At 41.7% G+C, this 18,509-nt stretch overlaps 1 protein-coding gene across 2 annotated transcripts; it reads right to left on the bottom strand.

The window, feature by feature from the left end:
• Nucleotides 1–2,540: 2,540 nt before the first annotated feature.
• Nucleotides 2,541–5,570, bottom strand: LOC124827912 (uncharacterized). Of its 2 annotated transcripts, none has more exons than XM_047301088.2 (5): nucleotides 5,315–5,570; nucleotides 4,853–5,009; nucleotides 4,403–4,453; nucleotides 4,140–4,232; nucleotides 2,541–2,910 (listed from the first exon to the last, which is right to left on the bottom strand). In XM_047301088.2, the coding sequence occupies exons 1-5, from the start codon at nucleotides 5,437–5,439 to the stop codon at nucleotides 2,842–2,844; spliced, it is 495 nt and encodes a 164-aa protein (XP_047157044.1). In that variant the 5' UTR covers nucleotides 5,440–5,570; the 3' UTR covers nucleotides 2,541–2,841. The 2 variants fall into 2 exon arrangements, with proteins under 2 accessions (XP_047157044.1, XP_087968828.1); XM_088112702.1 differs by having other exon boundaries at nucleotides 4,853–5,017; nucleotides 5,315–5,555.
• Nucleotides 5,571–18,509: the final 12,939 nt, after the last annotated feature.

The raw sequence follows: 18,509 nt of genomic DNA, 5'->3' as shown, positions 1-18,509 counted from the left end.
CATCTTGTTGTTCCTCATTAGCAACTTGATCTGTAAGGTCATTTTGAGCAGGTTGTGAAGCTTTAATTATTGTTTGTCTAACACCCATTTGTGTTTGAGGGGTGTGAATGACAACCAATCTATCACTTGAGCTAGAGGGTTGAGCTTCATACTGATCCCTTTCATTCCCAATGTTTGGAAACTGATCACTCCCACTAACGAAGTCATTCTCAAGAAATTTTACATTTCTTGACTCCACAATCCTAGTGTTATGCGATGGACAATAGAATCTATATCCCTTAGACTTTTCAGTATATCCAATGAAATACCCACTAATAGTCCTTGGGTCTAGTTTCTTCTCTTGTGGATTATAAATTCTCACTTCAGACGGACATCCCCAAACACGTATATGTCGCAAACTTGGTTTCCAACCTTTGAATAACTCAAACGGTGTCTTTAAGACGGCCTTGGTTAGGACTCGGTTTAATATATACACAACCATCTTCAGTGCTTCAGTCCACAAGAATTGAGGAAGTTTTGAATTACTCCTCATACTTCTCACCATGTCCATTAAAGTTCTGTTCCTTCTTTCTGCCACACCATTCTGATCTGGAGAACCAGACATAGTGTATTGGGCAACAATTCCATGGTCTTGAAGAAACTTCGTAAACAGACCAGGTGCTTGTCCATTCTCTGTGTATCTACCATAATACTCTCCACCTCTATCTGATCTCACAATCTTGATTTGCTTTCCGCATTGTAGCTCAACTTCAGCCTTAAAAATTTAAAGGCATCCAAAGCTTCATCCTTAGAACGAAGTAAGTAGAGATACATATAACGTGAGTAGTCATCTATAAAGGTGATGAAGTGTTTCGGACTACTTGCGTCCATATCCGGACAACAAATATCTGCATGAATAATTTCTAGTAAACTTGAACTCCTCTTAGCACCTCTTTTGGACTTGTTAGTTTGCTTACCCTTTATGCAATCCACGCAAGTCTCAAAATCAGTAAAATCCAAAGTATTAAGTACTCCTTCATTTACTAATCGCTTAATTCTTTCAATGAAGATATGTCCCAATCTATGATGCCATAAAACAGAAGAATCTTCATTCATAACACATTCAGATCAAAATCAACGGTAGCAAAATGAAAAATAATGTGCATACCTCCTGCCATTGCAACTTTTGTAATTCAAACACAGACAATTTTGTTTTTCTAAACTTTAACTCATTCAAATTCGATAGTGTGTTTTCTGAATAGAGGAATAGGCTTAGTGATCAAAACTGAGAGTAACTCATTCCCTTATATAAAGTGTGGCCATAGGTTCAAAATAAATGGGTTTTACATTTAAAAATTAGTAACTGCTCCATAAACCTCATAATAACTTAATGGACCACTTTATTTTCTTAAAAATAGAAACTGAAAAAGCTATAATATTTATTTTATATTTAAAAATAATGCTAACATCTTCTTTCAGTCAGTCATCTCCGGTCATGTGATCTGATTCACTCAATCTCTGGTCCGGCTTTTAACCTCTGGTTCGGAATCATCCTCGGACACCAAGGAACTCCTCTCTCCTCTCTCGAATCCTAGAGCCTTACCCCCCCAAAGTCTCAGCTTCCATTAGCATCCGTGCACAAAACGGTGCACTTCACTTACTCTACAGATGCCAAACCGCTGCTTTTCAAAATAGGGCAGCAAATCCTCTTTGATTAACCAACAAAAGAGCCCCTTTGACCAGGGTTAATTCTGCAATTAGAAAGAAATTACCAAGAGTTAAACAGTAAAAAGACAAAATGAAAGCCTACAACAGCATAAAGGGAATTTTATTTTTATTTTCTGAATATTTTTCTAAAGGGTTAATTTATTTCTTTAAAAACCAATTTTATTTAACTAAAAAAAAATTAACTTCATTTCTATTAAATACCTATTTTTACCCTATTTACACTGCTTTATCTTATTTATAGAGAATTAGAAGCTAAAGCAGCCTAAAAAAAGAGTTTTATTACAAAAAAATATAAAAAATTGGGAAGTTATCAACCAATAAATTAAAAATTGCGAAAAGAAAACCGATTTTGTGAGACCACTAAATTAAATCCTTAATTTTTAGTAACTAAATATCTTTCAGACATCATGGTTCAACCTGTTTTAAAACCCAATTAGATCATTCTATGGGCAAACATCCACTTGGTTAAGTTTATTCGAGACAAAAGCTGTGACAATGGAATTAATTGCGAAGAGGAAATCTCTATTTTCATTTTAAAGTAAAATAAGGCCGAGGGAGTGATACTAAAACCTGCCTAATTTTCTTTTTAGAAAATGTAAACTCATACCTCAATTTTACGTGCACAATACCTACAATTTTTACTTTCCACTTTAAACATTTAAAAAACATATAGATATTTTTGAAAAATAATGAACTAAGTAATATAAAACTTATTTTCATGTACATTATTTTCTAGAGAAACCATTTCAGAAATGCTTTCTCCAACTGATTGTGGTGTAACAAGAATCATCTCAGGATTATTTATAGGATACAAGTAATATGGGTTAGAAGGATTTTGTGATAAATCCATTTTAACTAATTTCATGAAACAAAAAATACCATAACAACTTTCATGATATTGATGAAGGAGACGAAGAGGAAGAAGATCAACCTAGACTTAAATTCCTATGAAATATATGATTCCCTTTTAGATACCTAACAGCCACAAACAGTAGTAGATTTTAACAGTCTATTGCATTCAATTTTTTTATCTCTGTTCTTGACATGAGAACAGAAAAATGTTAAGTTCTTGAAATGCAAAGTTATTTTTTGAGAGAAGAATTTGAGAGCAGAAACTGAAGTGAAAGAAAGGCCTCAATTTGTTGCGAGGGGTCTTAGAAGGCCAACTGCCGTTAAGAGTCCAAGTATTCCACCCACAATTACCTGCACAACCATCACACAAAACAAAACACTAATTTACAATCATTTCTTCATCTTATCTCAAATTGCTTTTTTATTCTCTGTTTTTCTAAAATTTGAAACAGTACATGCATAAACAAATACAAAATAATATTGGGCTCTTAGCATCCAAAAACTTTGCTTTTACTTTCCTGCACTTCTACAGTTTCTAAAATTTTCATCTTTTCTCTCTTCTTCCATGGATGTGATGACAATAACGAGAGTCACAGTAAGAATGGTGTGATGCTATAGTAAAGGGTAGTTTAGGCTTTTCATATGAGTTTGCAATTGTAATTAATATTTGTGAAAGTGAAGGAAACAATAACAAAGGTTTCAGTTTAATTGACTAAACAAAACATATGATAAAAGAATTTACCATTCTCAATAAGTATCTTTTGCAGCTTGTATGTATGAAAGAAACACAGACTTTCTCTCCAGTTAGTTTCTTTCAGCTAGAAATCATAAATATTTTTAATTTTCTTAAATTAAAGATATTCTTTTAAAACTTAAAATCAGTACTTTTAAGCTTATGATTTGAAGAATGTTTCATTTACTCTCTCTCTCTCTCTCTCTCTGTTAAATATCATTTTAGATTTTGGTTATTTGATTACTATTATTATTAGTTCACATGACAACCTATTCTGATGTTATTTTTATAATTAACTAGTTTATTGTTTTCCTTTCAATGTACTTGCATTGATAACGTTTAAGTAAACATTTCTTTCTCAGAGAAATTAAAAAAAATATTTTTAAATTTAAAATGGCCATAGATAAACTCAATCCAAATTTGAAAAGAAAAAAACCATATAGTGCGGCACGCAAGAAAGTTTTTAAAGAAAATAAATATAAAAAATGAAACTAGAATTTTCCTTAAACTATAGTTAGTTTATCCAAGGATAAAAACAAATTTTGAAAATTTTGTATAAAAAAAAATTTATAAAAAAATATTTTCATTTTTTTATTTTTCCTTTCTTGATTAAAATACTAAAATTCAATCAAAAAATATTTCCACATAAACCTTAAAAATATGAATTGTTCATATAAAAGAGGTGACAGCACTCCAAGTCTCTTGTATCAACAAAACATACCTCAAAAGTTGTAGATATCTCAGTCTATGGCAATAAACACTTTCAAACAAGAATCTTGAAGCAGTGGCCTTTTATGGTGCACTGAATTTATATAACTATAGAAACAATGCAATGAAAAATGGTAACCTGAGGGGGTGTGTGCCCAAGAAGTTCATGAAGTGGTCTCCTTTCAGCTAGAGGATGCTCAGCAGGAAGTTCATACACAATTTGGTTTAAAACCTGAAAAAAACCATTGATTCTAATTCAATAAAATTCACTGAAACCAACTAAACTAAAGGAGCAAAGCTTCTATGCACAGCAAGCAAAGACAACAAACAGAAAAAGACTTCCATAAATAACAGAATATTGCATAGAAGAAAAAAATGGCATAGCTGCAAAAGGCATCAAACCTCTGCTTGGCGTCCTGCTTGCAATCTTACACCAGTAGCATCATACATCACCTGCCACCAATCTCTTTTCAGAAATTTATTTTACAAAACCATTGTTTAACACAGATGCATGTTTATTGTTTCAGCAAATTATATTGACATGTTTGGTCAGATTTCTTCCCATGTCTTTCTTTTATCTATTCATATCATACATCAATCCCTTCGTTATTTGAAAAATATATACGAACACCTCTTATAAATAGCATTAAACCCTTAATTGTTTGAAACATTACAGTATAACTTTCGTAATTCTTTTTGGGACATCAAATGCTTTCTTAACAAAAACTTAATTTCTGTTCCTACAGGTGCAGATATGGAGCAAGAATCTCAGGTCATAGTAATTACTAAACAAAATATTAAGCAAAGAGATATTCAGTGTTGATTTATGTGAAGAATTAAATGAAGTCATACAGTACAAGCGAAAACGAAGGAAATAGCAAAAAGTGATCCTTCAAAGCCTTCTTGCAACCCAATGGCAAATGCAAGAGCAGTGACAGTAGCTGAATGAGATGATGGCATTCCACCAGACCCAACTAATTGCTTAAGATCCCATCTTCTTTCCTTAAACCTGCATACCTAAGAAACATTAAGACTTTTAAACCATCTTATCATCAGTTACTTTATCTTGAAAAGTATTCCGTTATTCTCTATATTTCAAAATGAAAATTAACCCTTTCTTTTTGAACCACACAACATACCCTTACACTTCAGTTATGAATTTTCATATATGCATATGTGTGGTTGATTTAGGTTCTTAAAAAAAATTACATGTCCATGAATATCAAAGGATGTGTTAGAACCATAAGAGCCACGTGAAATTGCATTTGCGTGTTAAGGAAACACAAAAAGAAGAAAAGAAAAGGGAATACGAACCAGGTGGTGAAGAACTTGATGGATTGGGCAAGGGCAAAAGCAACGAAAGCAGAAATGAGAGGGTAATTGGAAGAGATTGATGCGGTTGAAGAATGCATGGCTGCAACTTCATCCACTGAAAGCATGTAAAATTGGAATTTGTGAAGTCAAGGGATCAAAGAGTCATTTGAGAAGAAAGGTGAATGGCATGGTGTCTTCTCAATGGTTGGTTGGGTTGCTTCTTTTTTCTTCCAAACGCTAACTAACGGTCATACTTGGCTCTAACACCTGAATATACTTCTCTTGTTTAGAATCTTCGGTTAGAATTATGACGACTTTATTTTAAGTACAGAAAAATAAGATTTTTCAAATTAAGATAAAACTGTTTAGTATTTAGCTATTTTATGTTACAAAATATCCTTTACAAACTATAGTGTATAGGCTAATTTTACTTCAAAAGCACAATATTAACTTGCAAGTTCATATTGCATCATCAAAACTTTAAATTAATAAAAAAATGTTTAATACATTGTCCATAAACATAAAAAACTAACTTAATACATTATTAACACTCTTGTAGTTTTAGTAAACTTTGATACAAATTATTCACCTCATGCATATTAAACCTCTGTGCCAAAAACCTAAGAATATTTGAGCCACTCAAATATAAATCATATACCAGATTTAAAATAAGGAGATAGTAAAAATGGTCTTATCAAATTTGGTCGAATAGTTTCTAAGGTGGATTAATGAGATTGTTCATATGTAAACGAGCTCTGAATAGAGGAGAAATCCACCTACAAAGACTCTGACGTTTAAGTCTATAAGAGATTTTTGAATGAGTAGTTATGATTATAAGTAATAATGATATTCTTGTAATTCCTATGACAAGATGTATTTATAGTCTTTTTTTAGGCCTACCAATAACATATATCTCATAAACATTATCTTTTCCTAATTTTAAGGAGGTTAATATCATATAGATTTCGCACTCGAATCTTATGTTTATTGAGTTGTTTTAGGTCTGTCAGCAACATTAATAATATTGTAAATATGACTCAAATAAGTGCATAAACCTCGAACTGAAAAGTTAATAACTTTTATAAATGGACCAAGTTATTAAATGAATGAGTTTATGTGTTGTTTTTAGCTCATTGTTGGGTTATACTTAGTCACTTATATCGTCACACTTTTGGATGCTTAACTTATACTTGGATTTTTTTCAAGTGGTCACGTTTTCGGATTTAGTCACATTTTTTGGATGCTTAATTTATACTCGAATTTTCCTAAGTTGATACGGTTTTGAACACTCATACATACTCAAATCTACCTCGAGTAGTTACATTAACGAATATTTAGACTCAAATTTATCAAGTCTGAATGTATTAAATTTTTCAAATAAGTCCATGATCAAACACTCGATAAGATATTTTTTTACAAGTCTATCTTCGTACGCTTACTCGAATTTTTCACGTTCATAATTAAATACTTATAAGATACTTGAGTTTTCAAATCCATAATTAAACACTTGTAAGGTACTCAAAATTTTCCAAATCCATAATCAATTCAAATAAGTTTACGACGAAACATTTCTATAATACTCGGAATTTTTCAAGTAAATCCATAGTTAAATACTTATAAAATCTACAAAAATTATTTACATTACATAAAATAAATAATAATATGTATTTAAATTATTATTATTATTAAATAGTTGTAATAGCTTTAAACACTGATCTTAAATCCAATTCTTATTCAATCATGATATTTTGATTTATATTTTATTTTCTTAGATAATTGTTTCTGCTGAATAGGACCGGGGGAAACTCCCGCTACCTCCGTCCGGAAACACTCCTCTTCCTCCGATCAGTCTTCCTCCTCTCGCCTCCTCTGCGCTCGGTATCAGTATGAATGGGTTGACCTGCAGCAAACACTCCGACGATCAAGTCAGAATATGCTATCGCAAGCCTATCTATATCTAAAATGAATCCAACCTTTACCTTCCCCTTTGACCTCTATTTATACAATCTCAGGGAATATTACTCATTAATTTACCTTTTAATGGCTTTCAATGCTCACTTTAACCTCTCGAAGATGACCGTTACCTCATTAACCATGCATTCATGAGCATTTAACAGCTGTCTGCAGTCTATTCGCCTTGCGTCTGCCCGATCGGCTGTGTTATAGCACATCCGACCGGTTATCAACCTTCGATATCGGCACATGACACTCTTCTGGCTACCCTCGGTAGTAACAAACCCTGCGATCGGCTAGCTACCCTCGGTAGAACACTCTCTGCGGTCGGTTGCCTGCCCTCGGTAGTAACACCAGCCCCCCAAGCCCTAGCAAAGTACCTTTGCGTAGGGTTTGAAGTAATCCCCGCTCGGCCTTCCTTCCTGGTTCAACAAAATTTCTTCCTCGCGTTTCAATGAGAACAGAAAAGTTTAAACTGTAATATTCAGGCGGGAAGTGTGAAAAACGAAGCGTTTTTCTCCCCCCCAACCGTCAGATCTTCCCATCACTGAAACGTCACATCTCCTGAACCGTCAGATCTCACGTCCTTTGACATTCCAGACTTGACCATTGAATCGGTTTTAACTTAAGTATAAATATCCTTACTTTCACCCTAATTTTTTACTCTGGCCCTACTCCTCTCGCCGTCACAGCTCCTACAAGGACTTTAAAAATCACTTTTTTAAAGTCGTGCCGACGGAGGCTGGATACGAGAGTTTTTGTAACGCCGGTCCCGCCCGGGATGCCAAGTTTCCGCTTTACTGGACCCGAGATCCTCGGAAGGTCCTCTCCTGGCCAAAACCGCAGATGAGCACCGAGGATCTGGACTTGATCAATCAGCTCTGTCAGCTACCCCCCAAATCCTCGTGCCGTGTTTTGATCGGGTTCCTTGGCAACAAGAACCTTCCGTTCAATGTGTTTGGTAAACTATTTTTGATCATCTTTTATTGAGCAGCCTGTTAGGACTTAACTGAATTTCTTGTCTTTCTGCAGATTACTTATCGAAGATGGATCCTTCCCGTAACAACACCTTCGCCCGCCTTTTCGCTCAACGAGGGGGTGTTAGGAAACCAAGCGGGGGTGCCTCCCCCGCCCCGTCGGCTACTACTCCGCCGGCCAACTCCCACAACATCCAAAAGACCTTGACCCCTCCTGCCGTGGTCGAGGTCCACCCTCAACAATCTTCTCCTGCCCCTCCTCCCGAAGCCGAGCACAAGAAGAAAGGCAAGCGCAAGGCCGCCAAGGAGACCTCAGTTGAATCCAAGAGGTCAAAGAGGCATCTTCCCGACGGGCCTCCCCTCACCGGGCTGTTGAGCTCTAATGTCTAGGTGGCCAAACGCCTCCAGTTTAACCTTCTCCCCGAGGAAAAAACCTTGGTCAGTGGGCTGACCAAAGAGGAAGCTTCCAACATGGCCCTAGAGCTGGCTGCCCGATCGGCCATGTGTTTATCCTATGCTGCGGAGGATACGGCGTCTACTGCTACCGAGCTTCAAGCCTTGAAAGAAAAGTTTGAAGCTTCCTTTAAAGCCAACTAGGACCTTACCTTACGCTTGGCTGAGGCCGAGCGGATGGCCGAGGAAGATAAGAAGAAGGCCAACACACTGTTGACCGAAGCCCGAGCTGCCCAACGGCGCATGCAAAGGTCATTGGACGATGTCCAGCTTGACCTTCAAAAGTCTATGGCCTCCATCTCCACTTTGACCACCGAGCGGGATTCCCTTCTGGCCTCCATCTCCACTTTGACCGCCAAGCGGGATTCCCTCCTTGCTCGGGTAGCTGAGGTGGAAGCAGAAAACAAATTGCTGGGTGATGAAGTGGTGAATGAGCATCTGTTCGGCTTCGACAAGGCCCTCGCCCAATGTCACCTTCTCTTTCAAGTGCCCATCGACGACTCTCGGCTGAACGTGAGTATGATGGTGGTGGACGGCAAATTAGTACCCATCATGGATCCCCCACCCTCTACGCCAACCGTTCAAAATGCCAATGCTGATGCTGAAGCCATCGGGGAGACGGGTGAAGCAGCAAGGCCCTCCTAAATGTATACTTAGGATTTTATTGCTTTTGATTCTCCCGTTGTACTTTTCTCGTTTATTAATAGAATTCCAAATTAATTTCTCGCCTTTCCTTTGCGTTTGCTCTTGTCTCCATATATATCTTTCGTTTCTCGCTTTGTTCGCCTTGTAAGAGTGCCGCGAGTTCCGCTCGGTTTAGGTCCTAAAAGCTCTCGAGGAGCGTGCTCTAAGACCAAGGTGAGAGCTCACGAAGAGGCTGCCTCACCCGCTCGGTTTAGGTCTTAGAAGCTCTCGAGGAGCGTGCTCTAAGACCAAGGTGAGAGCTCACAAAGAGATTGCCTCACCCGCTCGGTTTAGGTCTTAGAAGCTCTCGAGGAGCGTGCTCTAAGACCGAGGTGAGAGCTCACGAAGAGACTGCCTCACCCGCTCGGTTTAGGTCTTAGAAGCTCTCGAGGAGCGTGCTCTAAGACCAAGGTGAGAGCTCACAAAGAGATTGCCTCACCCGCTCGGTTTAGGTCTTAGAAGCTCTCGAGGAGCGTGCTCTAAGACCAAGGTGAGAGCTCACGAAGAGACTGCCTCACCCGCTCGATTTAGGTCTTAGAAGCTCTCGAGGAGCGTGCTCTAAGACCAAGGTGAGAGCTCACGAAGAGGCTGCCTCACCCGCTCGGTTTAGGTCTTAGAAGCTCTCGAGGAGCGTGCTCTAAGACCAAGGTGAGAGCTCACGAAGAGACTGCCTCACCCGCTCGGTTTAGGTCTTAGAAGCTCTCGAGGAGCGTGCTCTAAGACCAAGGTGAGAGCTCACGAAGAGGCTGCCTCACTCGCTCGGTTTAGGTCTTAGAAGCTCTCGAGGAGCGTGCTCTAAGACCAAGGTGAGAGCTCACGAAGAGGCTGCCTCACCCGCTCGGTTTAGGTCTTAGAAGCTCTCGAGGAACATGCTCTAAGACCAAGGTGAGAGCTCACGAAGACGCTGCCTCACCCGCTCGGTTTAGGTCTTAGAAGCTATCGAGGAGCGTGCTCTAAGACCAAGGTGAGAGCTCACGAAGAGGCTGCCTCACCCGCTCGGTTTAGGTCTTAGAAGCTCTCGAGGAACGTGCTCTAAGACCAAGGTGAGAGCTCACGAAGAGGCTGCCTCACCCGCTCGGTTTAAGTCTTAGAAGCTATCGAGGAGCGTGCTCTAAGACCAAGGTGAGAGCTCACGAAGAGGCTGCCTCACCCGCTCGGTTTAAGTCTTAGAAGCTCTCGAGGAGCGTGCTCTAAGACCAAGGTGAGAGCTCACGAAGAGACTGCCTCACCCGCTCGGTTTAGGTCTTAGAAGCTCTCGAGGAGCGTGCTCTAAGACCAAGGTGAGAGCTCACGAAGAGGCTGCCTCACCCGCTCGGTTTAGGTCTTAGAAGCTCTCGAGGAGCATGCTCTAAGACCAAGGTGAGAGCTCACGAAGAGACTGCCTCACCCGCTCCATCGGTAGTTCCCGTGATACAACTTCTGTATATAACACCAAAATTCTGTGTAATGTCATGTATTATTGATAATTTGCGAGATATACAAAGCTCTTAACTGAAATAGAATTTTAAATGAGATGCGTTCCACGTATTGGGTACAGCCTTTCCCGTCGGGTGCGCCAACCGGTATGCTCCATTTTGCAAGTTCTGAACCACCCTGAAGGGACCTTCCCAATTAGCCGCCAGCTTTCCTGCCGACCGGTCCCGTCGGGCTTCTGCTGTTTTCCGCCACACAAGGTCTCCTTCCACAAATTGTCTTGGTTTAACCTTGGTGTTATAGCGTCTTGCCACAAGTCGCTTGGTAGCCTCCGCTCGGATCATGGCCACTTCTCTTCGTTCCTCTAGAGTATCTAACTCTACCCGCATCTCCTCATTGTTATCCTGCAGTCTTATCTTCCTTCGTAATGAAGGTTCCCCTACTTCGACCGACAGCATAGCATCCACTCCATATGTTAGGCTGAAGGGGGTTTCACCCGTGGTTCCGTGCGGCGTGCAACAGTAACCCCATAAGACCTCCTGCAACTCGTCTACCCAAAGGCCCTTGGCTTCCCCCAATCTTTTCTTTAATTCGCCCACTATGACCTTGTTGGCTGCTTCTACTTGACCGTTCGTTTGAGGATGTTCTACCGAGCTCGTCACATGTTTTATTCCCAAACGTTCGTAAAATTCTCCCAAACGCTTGTCGATAAATTGCCGCCCGTTATCAGTGACTATTACTTTAGGAATCCCGTATCTACATTTGAGCGTCCACACGAACTTCTGAACTTGCGCGGCAGTAATAGTCGCGAGCGGCTCTGCGTCCACCCACTTAGTGAAGTAATCAATGGCTACTAGCAGGAATTTCTTCTGTGCCCTTCCCACCGGAAAGGGTCCGATAATATCCATTCCCCATTGCGCGAACGGCCATGGCGACATCAAGCTATGTAGCTCTTCCGGTGGCCGATTGAAGTTTCGGCCATGTTCTTGACACTTCAAACATTTCTGCACGAACGCTTTGCAGTCCTTCTCCACCGTCGGCCAAAAATATCCCGCTCGTATCACCCTGGCCCGCAACGCTCGTTGGCCTGTATGCATGCCGCACGCTCCAAGATGCAACTCCCTCATCACATACTCGGCTTCCTCCGAGATTACGCATTTCAACAAAGGGCAAGAAAATCCCCTTTTATAAAGGTCTTCTCCTATTATCAGATAACGAGCGGCCTTCTTTGCTTCCTGTACCCGAACATGCAGTCCGTTCTCCTGCCTCTGAATAATCTCCCTTATTTCTTTCCTCCAGTCAGGCTGAGCAGTTATCTCATGAACGGCCAAGCTCTCTACCGATGGGTTCATCATAACTTGCCTTATGACCGAAGACAAGTGATCTTTTCCTTTGCTGTTGGCGAGCTTAGACAAGATGTCCGCCCTCGCATTTTGCTCCCTAGGCACATGTTTGAACTCCACCGCCCGGAACTGCTTTACCAACTCTTTTACTTTGTGAAAATACCGAAGCAGCTGATCGTCTTTGGTCTGGAAACTCTCGGTCAATTGGCCTACCACCAATTGGGAATCCGTTCGGCATTTGACCAAGACCGCTCCCAAATCTTTGGCCAATTCTAGCCCGGCCAATACTGCTTCGTACTCGGCTTGATTATTGCTTATCTTGAACCGAAAGACAATTGCCTGTTCGACAATAAAGCCATTCGGTCCTTCCAAAACAATACCTGCTCCTCCTCCGGATTTCTCCGAAGAGCCATCCACATAAAGGACCCATTCGTAAGGTCCTTCTTCCTCTTGTAACTCAGCCGCAAAATCAGCCAGGTGCTGCCCTCGGACTGATCCCCTCGGTTCAAATTGCAGTCTGAACTCTGACAATTCCACAGACCAACCTACTATTCTCCCCGCCAAGTCAGGTTTGCGCAAGATTCTTGCGATCGGGTGATCCGTTCGTACTATCACTTGATGGCTCTGAAAGTACGGCCTCAAACGTCTTGCTGCCACCACCAAAGCCAAAGCAATCTTTTCCACCCTTTTGTACCTAGTCTCCGTCGGCTGCAATGTTCGACTGAAAAAGTACACAAGTTTAAATTCAGGTTGCTCCTGCACTAATGCCGAGCTGACCGTGTCCTCTGAAACCGCCAAGAATAGCTGTAACGGGTGTCCTTCATCGGGTCGCCCCATGACCGGTGGGCTGACCAATATGCGTTTTACCTCGTTAAAGGCTTGCTCGCACTGGTCGTCCCAATCCTTACCTGAACTCTTCTTCATAATTTTTACAATCGGTTTTATTCGCTCTGCCAACTTGGGGATAAATCTAGATAAGGAGGTGAGTCTTCCCACCAACCTCTGAATCTCCTTCAGCTTGCTCGGACTCCTCATTTCCAAAACCGTTCGGCATTTATCTGGGTTCACCTCAATGCCTCTAGTTGTTAGCAGGAATCCCAGAAACTTTCCCGCCGGTACCCCGAACGTACATTTATCCGGATTGAGGCGCATGTCATACTTACGCACTTGTTGGAAAACCTCTGCCAGATCTCGCACATGATCTTCTACCGAACGGCTTCTCACCACCATGTCGTCCACATATACCTCCATACATCTACCAATCTGTTCAGCGAATATCCTATCCATCAGGCGTTGGTAAGTGGCCCCTGCATTCTTCAACCCGAACGGCATAACATCATAGCAATAGTTTGCCCGCTCGGTGATGAATGTCGTTTTGTCGCTGTCCGGTGGGAACATGGGGATTTGGTTATACCCTGAATAGGCATCCAGGAAACTTAATACTTGAAATCCGGACGCACCATCCACCAACGCATCGATACTTGGTAATGGATAAGAGTCCTTGGGACAAGCTTTATTCAGGTCGGTGAAGTCGGTACACATCCTCCACTTTCCATTCATCTTCTTCACCATCACAACGTTCGCCAACCACGTTGTGTACTTGATTTCCCGAATGAAATTAGCCTCCAACAGCTTCTTCACCTCAACTGCTATTGCCGACCGTTTTTCCTCCCCCATTCTTCTCTTCTTCTGAGCGACCGGTCGGGCTTCCCTGAATAATGCCAGCTTATGCGACATTACCCTCCGATGTATCCCTGGCATATCAGCTGCCGTCCAGGCGAACAAATCCTTGTTGTCTTTCAACAGAGTGCCAATTAGATTGGCCTGGTCCTCCTCCAATTCACTCCCGATGGTTGTATTTTGTTCTTCCTTCGGCCCTAAGCAGAAGGACTGTGTCTCTCCCATCGGCTCCATACGATCGTCAGTATTTGTCCTTGGGTCTAAGTCTGCCATGGCTACCTCCGATCGTCTTCTCCTACTCCGACTGTACGAACCCGACGATAAAGGTTGAACCTTCAATCCCGCCATATAGCATTCTCGCGCGATCCTCTGATCCGATCGGACGGCACATATGTTTCCATTGTCCAATGGAAATTTCAATGTAAGGTGAGGCGTAGAGACAATTGCCCCAAATGCGTTGAGACATGGTCGTCCTAATAACACATTGTAAGAAGTGTTAACATCCACCAGCAAGAACCTTGTTTTCACTTCCTTGCTCCGTTCGGTTCCCAAGCATGCTCTAAGGTCCACATACCCCCTGGTGTCTACGCGCTCCCCCGAGAATCCCACTATCTGCTCGTTATATGGGGCGATCAGGTCCTCGGATATGTCCATCTGTTGGAAGGTTTTCCAGTACAAGATATTGACCGAACTACCTTGATCTACCAACACCTTTCCCACGCTATATCTAGCAATAACTGCCGTTATCACCATCGGATCATCCTCATCCGGGTCGGGAGCATGGAAATCTTCATCCGTAAACGTGATTGGCGGCATGTGCCGCTTCCTCACATCTACCCTGTGTACGCTCTTAAGCTCCCTTAAGTTCCTCTTCCTTGCAAACGCCGACGATCCTCCCGCAAACCCACCTGAGATAGTGTTTATGGTCCCTCGCAGCGATCGGTCATGGCTGCGGCTTTTACTCCTCCTGCGTTCGGGCCGTCGGTCTTCTCTTCTATCGCCTCTTTCCACCCTCGCCCTCCTGGGCGGGCTCCTTGTCTTCCTCTCTTCCTTCACAAACCTTCGTAAATGACCCGCTCGGATCAATTCCTCCACCTTATCCTTCAACACCGTGCACTCCTCGGTATTGTGCCCAATGTTCAAGTGATAAGTACAGTGTTTAGTTCCGTCTGCCTTCGGTGATGACTTAGACGGTCTCACCCTCAAAAGATCCGAACTCAGAGCTTCTTCCAGTACCCTCGTCCTTGGTGCGTTCAATGGGGTGTATTGGTCGTACCTTCCTCCCCTGGGGCCATCTCTAAACTTCTGGCCCTTTGGCCGTTCGTTTGGGACGAACGGTTTCTTGACGTCCTTCTTCTCTTGTCCCGCGCTCGTCCCCTGCTCCTGTTGCCTTCGCTGGACCGCCCTCATCTCTTCAATTCTAATGAAACGAGCGGCCATTTCTTGTAACTCGTCCAGGGTTAATGGGGGCTCAGCGAACAGGTTATCAGCAAACGGGGAGGGTCTCAACGCGGTCGCCAAAGTACTGATGGTGAACTTCTTGCCCACCCCCCTTACTTGCCGCGAGGTTCGGTTGAACCTGTCCATGAAAACCCTAAGACTTTCTCCCTTTTCCTGCTTTATATTTGTTAATTCCAGATACGTCAGATTCCGCGCTCGTCCCGCCGAAAACTGCCGTTCGAACATGTCCCTCAATGTTACGAAACTATTGATGGTTCGTGGTTTCAATGAGTGGAACCAAGCTAAGGCTTCTCCTTTTATTGATAAAGAAAATACCCTGCACCACACATTCTCCCTAGGTGAATATATAGTCATTGCGTCCACAAAGGACCTCAAATGCTCCTCCGGATCACCCGAGCCGTCATATTTTTCCAAGGCTGGGAACGTTCGGTCCGGGATCTGCTCCTCCATAATCGCAGCCGTAAACGGATGCAGTGCTCTAACCCGACCAGTTGGAGCCGGACGGTTAGCAGCCCGATGCGAACCAGCCTCACTATGCTCTTCCCCCATACCATCACTCTCCGGCCTAGGTCCTGTGTCATCCTCTGAATCTGACTCAGTTTCAGGCATCTCCACCACTGGTGATTGGGCTCGCGCCGAAGCTAGTCGATTAGTTTGCGCCCCTCGGGCTGCATCACGCTCAGCTCTCAGGGTCTCCATCTCCGCCTGCATAGCCTCCATTCTTCTCCTCATCTCCTGTATGAACGCTGCTGGGTCTTGATCCATCCTTATGGTTGTAAATGTTATCTCTTACTTCCCTCGGCCCCACGGTGGGCGCCAAAATGTTTCTGCTGAATAGGACCGGGGGAAACTCCCGCTACCTCCGTCCGGAAACACTCCTCTTCCTCCGATCAGTCTTCCTCCTCTCGCCTCCTCTGCGCTTGGTATCAGTATGAATGGGTTGACCTGCAGCAAACACTCTGACGATCAAGTCAGAATATGCTATCGCAAGCCTATCTATATCTAAAATGAATCCAACCTTTACCTTCCCCTTTGACCTCTATTTATACAATGTCAGGGAATATTACTCATTAATTTACCTTTTAATGGCTTTCAATGCTCACTTTAACCCCTCGAAGATGACCGTTATCTCATTAACCATGCATTCATGAGCATTTAACAGTTGTCTGCAGTCTATTCGCCTTGCGTCTGCCCGATCGGCTGTGTTATAGCACATCCGACCGGTTATCAACCTTCGATATCGGCACATGACACTCTTCTGGCTACCCTCGGTAGTAACAAACCCTGCGATCGGCTAGCTACCCTCGGTAGAACACTCTCTGCGGTCGGTTGTCTGTCCTCGGTAATAACAATAATAATAATATATTGTAAATATGAACTGAATTCGTTCATAAACAATACATGAGGGTCTCATTTATATAAAATTTTATAATGACAAAGGCTTCGCTTATATTAAAACTAATTTCCGCTGCCTCCTTATATATTATTTCTGTTTATTTATAAGGTTTAAACATTCGGATGCTCTTCTTATTTATATGAGAATTTCAAGTAGGTCTTCATATTTGCAACTGCCTCAACTGGGTCTATATATTTATTTGCAAAATATCTCAATTGGGTCCAAATATTTGTAAAATTGAGCCAATTTTATCATAACCGTTAAGTTGTTCCAAACGGCGTTAAATTGAGCTAAGCTGTATTTTTTGTTTTGATGGCATGGCATTGTGCATTAAATTAATCAAATCCACGTGACAACGGTGCTTCTTCTTTCCTCAAACCACTTATCACCTTTCACCTCTTCCGCTCCTCCGTCCAAGCTGCTTCTTTCCCACTCCCACCCTCAAACCCTCACTCCCCAGACACACACACCCTTTCTCCCTCTCAAACTAAAAAACGCCGCCGTCGGGGCCATGACAAACGTGCCCAGAACAAAACACCAAATATTCAAAACTTTTCCCCTCTCGCCAGCAACGTCGTTAGGACTACCAGTCACTTAAAAATATGTGATATTGTGCTCTTCAAAAGTGGCATCAGCAAACTATAATCGTTAGGAATAACGAAAATCCAACGATGAACCCGGCATAACCCGGGTCGTCCACAGTAACACCATTTAACTTACAGATAAAACAAACCCCTCAAAACAAAACGTTTCCACATATAACTTGCCTTCAACAAACAGGGTTAAGTATTACAAAAAATCCATTTTAGCACTCCGATTTCATACTCATAGCTCCTTCAAAGCTACACCAGTACCATCTCATGTTTCATGTTTACTTGTCTGTTACACAAACTGAAAAACACGAAGACAGTGAATAATCGATCCACATATTGAATGACACAAAAAAAAAATACATTTAATCTAATTCAGGAACCCCGAAGAAGAAAAATAATGAAAAAGGAAAAAAAATAATAAAAGAGAGCAAGGTAGAAGATGAAAGAAGTGGATCAAATTGATCATATTGAACATAAAGGCAACTGAAATCCGAAAACCCACAAGAACAAAACCAAAAAAAAAGAAAAAAACTTACCACAAAATAGCGAAATAAAGGAAACAATAGAAAAGAAAGGGGGTTGAGGCAGAGATAAAGGCTTTGAAGAAAAAGTGACGCAGGGGAAGGGATTGAGGTTGGAGAGAGAAATAAGTGGTATTTAAGATTAATTAATTCATCAACTTCTTCAGGTAGTTTTTTTTCTGTGGGTCTTTGAAGAAAAATTGATTGTGTTAGAAGGTGAAATGGTTTGCATCTCAACAGTAATGTCTCTACGGCAATGAGGGTTTTTGTCCTCCGACGTATCAAGGCTCTCAGTTTCGATTAGGGATTTTTGGGATTGTTCATGTAAGCTTCTCTACAGGTTAGGGATATGATATTGGATGGTCAGTTGTTGTGTTTGGATGATGCAAGGATTGATTGCAAACTGTGATTGAAGAGATGGTGAAAATGGTGACCAGCGGCGGGTGGCGGTCATGATGGACCCTATAATTTGAAGATAAGTAAAACCCCATGTCATAACGTCTTAAATTAAATAAAAATTCTACGTAATCAAATACTTTGACATCAACGTGCAACACGTCATCCGCTATTATTTATGACCCAATTGAGACAGTTGCAAATATAAAGACCCAGTTGAGATTTTCATGTAAATAAGAGGATCATCCGAGAGTTTAATTTTTTTATAACAATTTGAACCATCTGTTACATGGTAACTAATTAAAAACTGGAAAATAACGTGAAT

The sequence above is a fragment of the Vigna umbellata genome, chromosome 1 (assembly GCF_029865625.1).
Source record: "Vigna umbellata cultivar VRB3 chromosome 1, Vumbellata_1.0, whole genome shotgun sequence".
Classification (NCBI taxonomy): Eukaryota; Viridiplantae; Streptophyta; class Magnoliopsida; order Fabales; family Fabaceae; genus Vigna; species Vigna umbellata.
The sequence above is the reverse complement of the archived record's forward strand: the minus strand, read 5'-3'. Positions and strand labels throughout refer to the sequence as shown.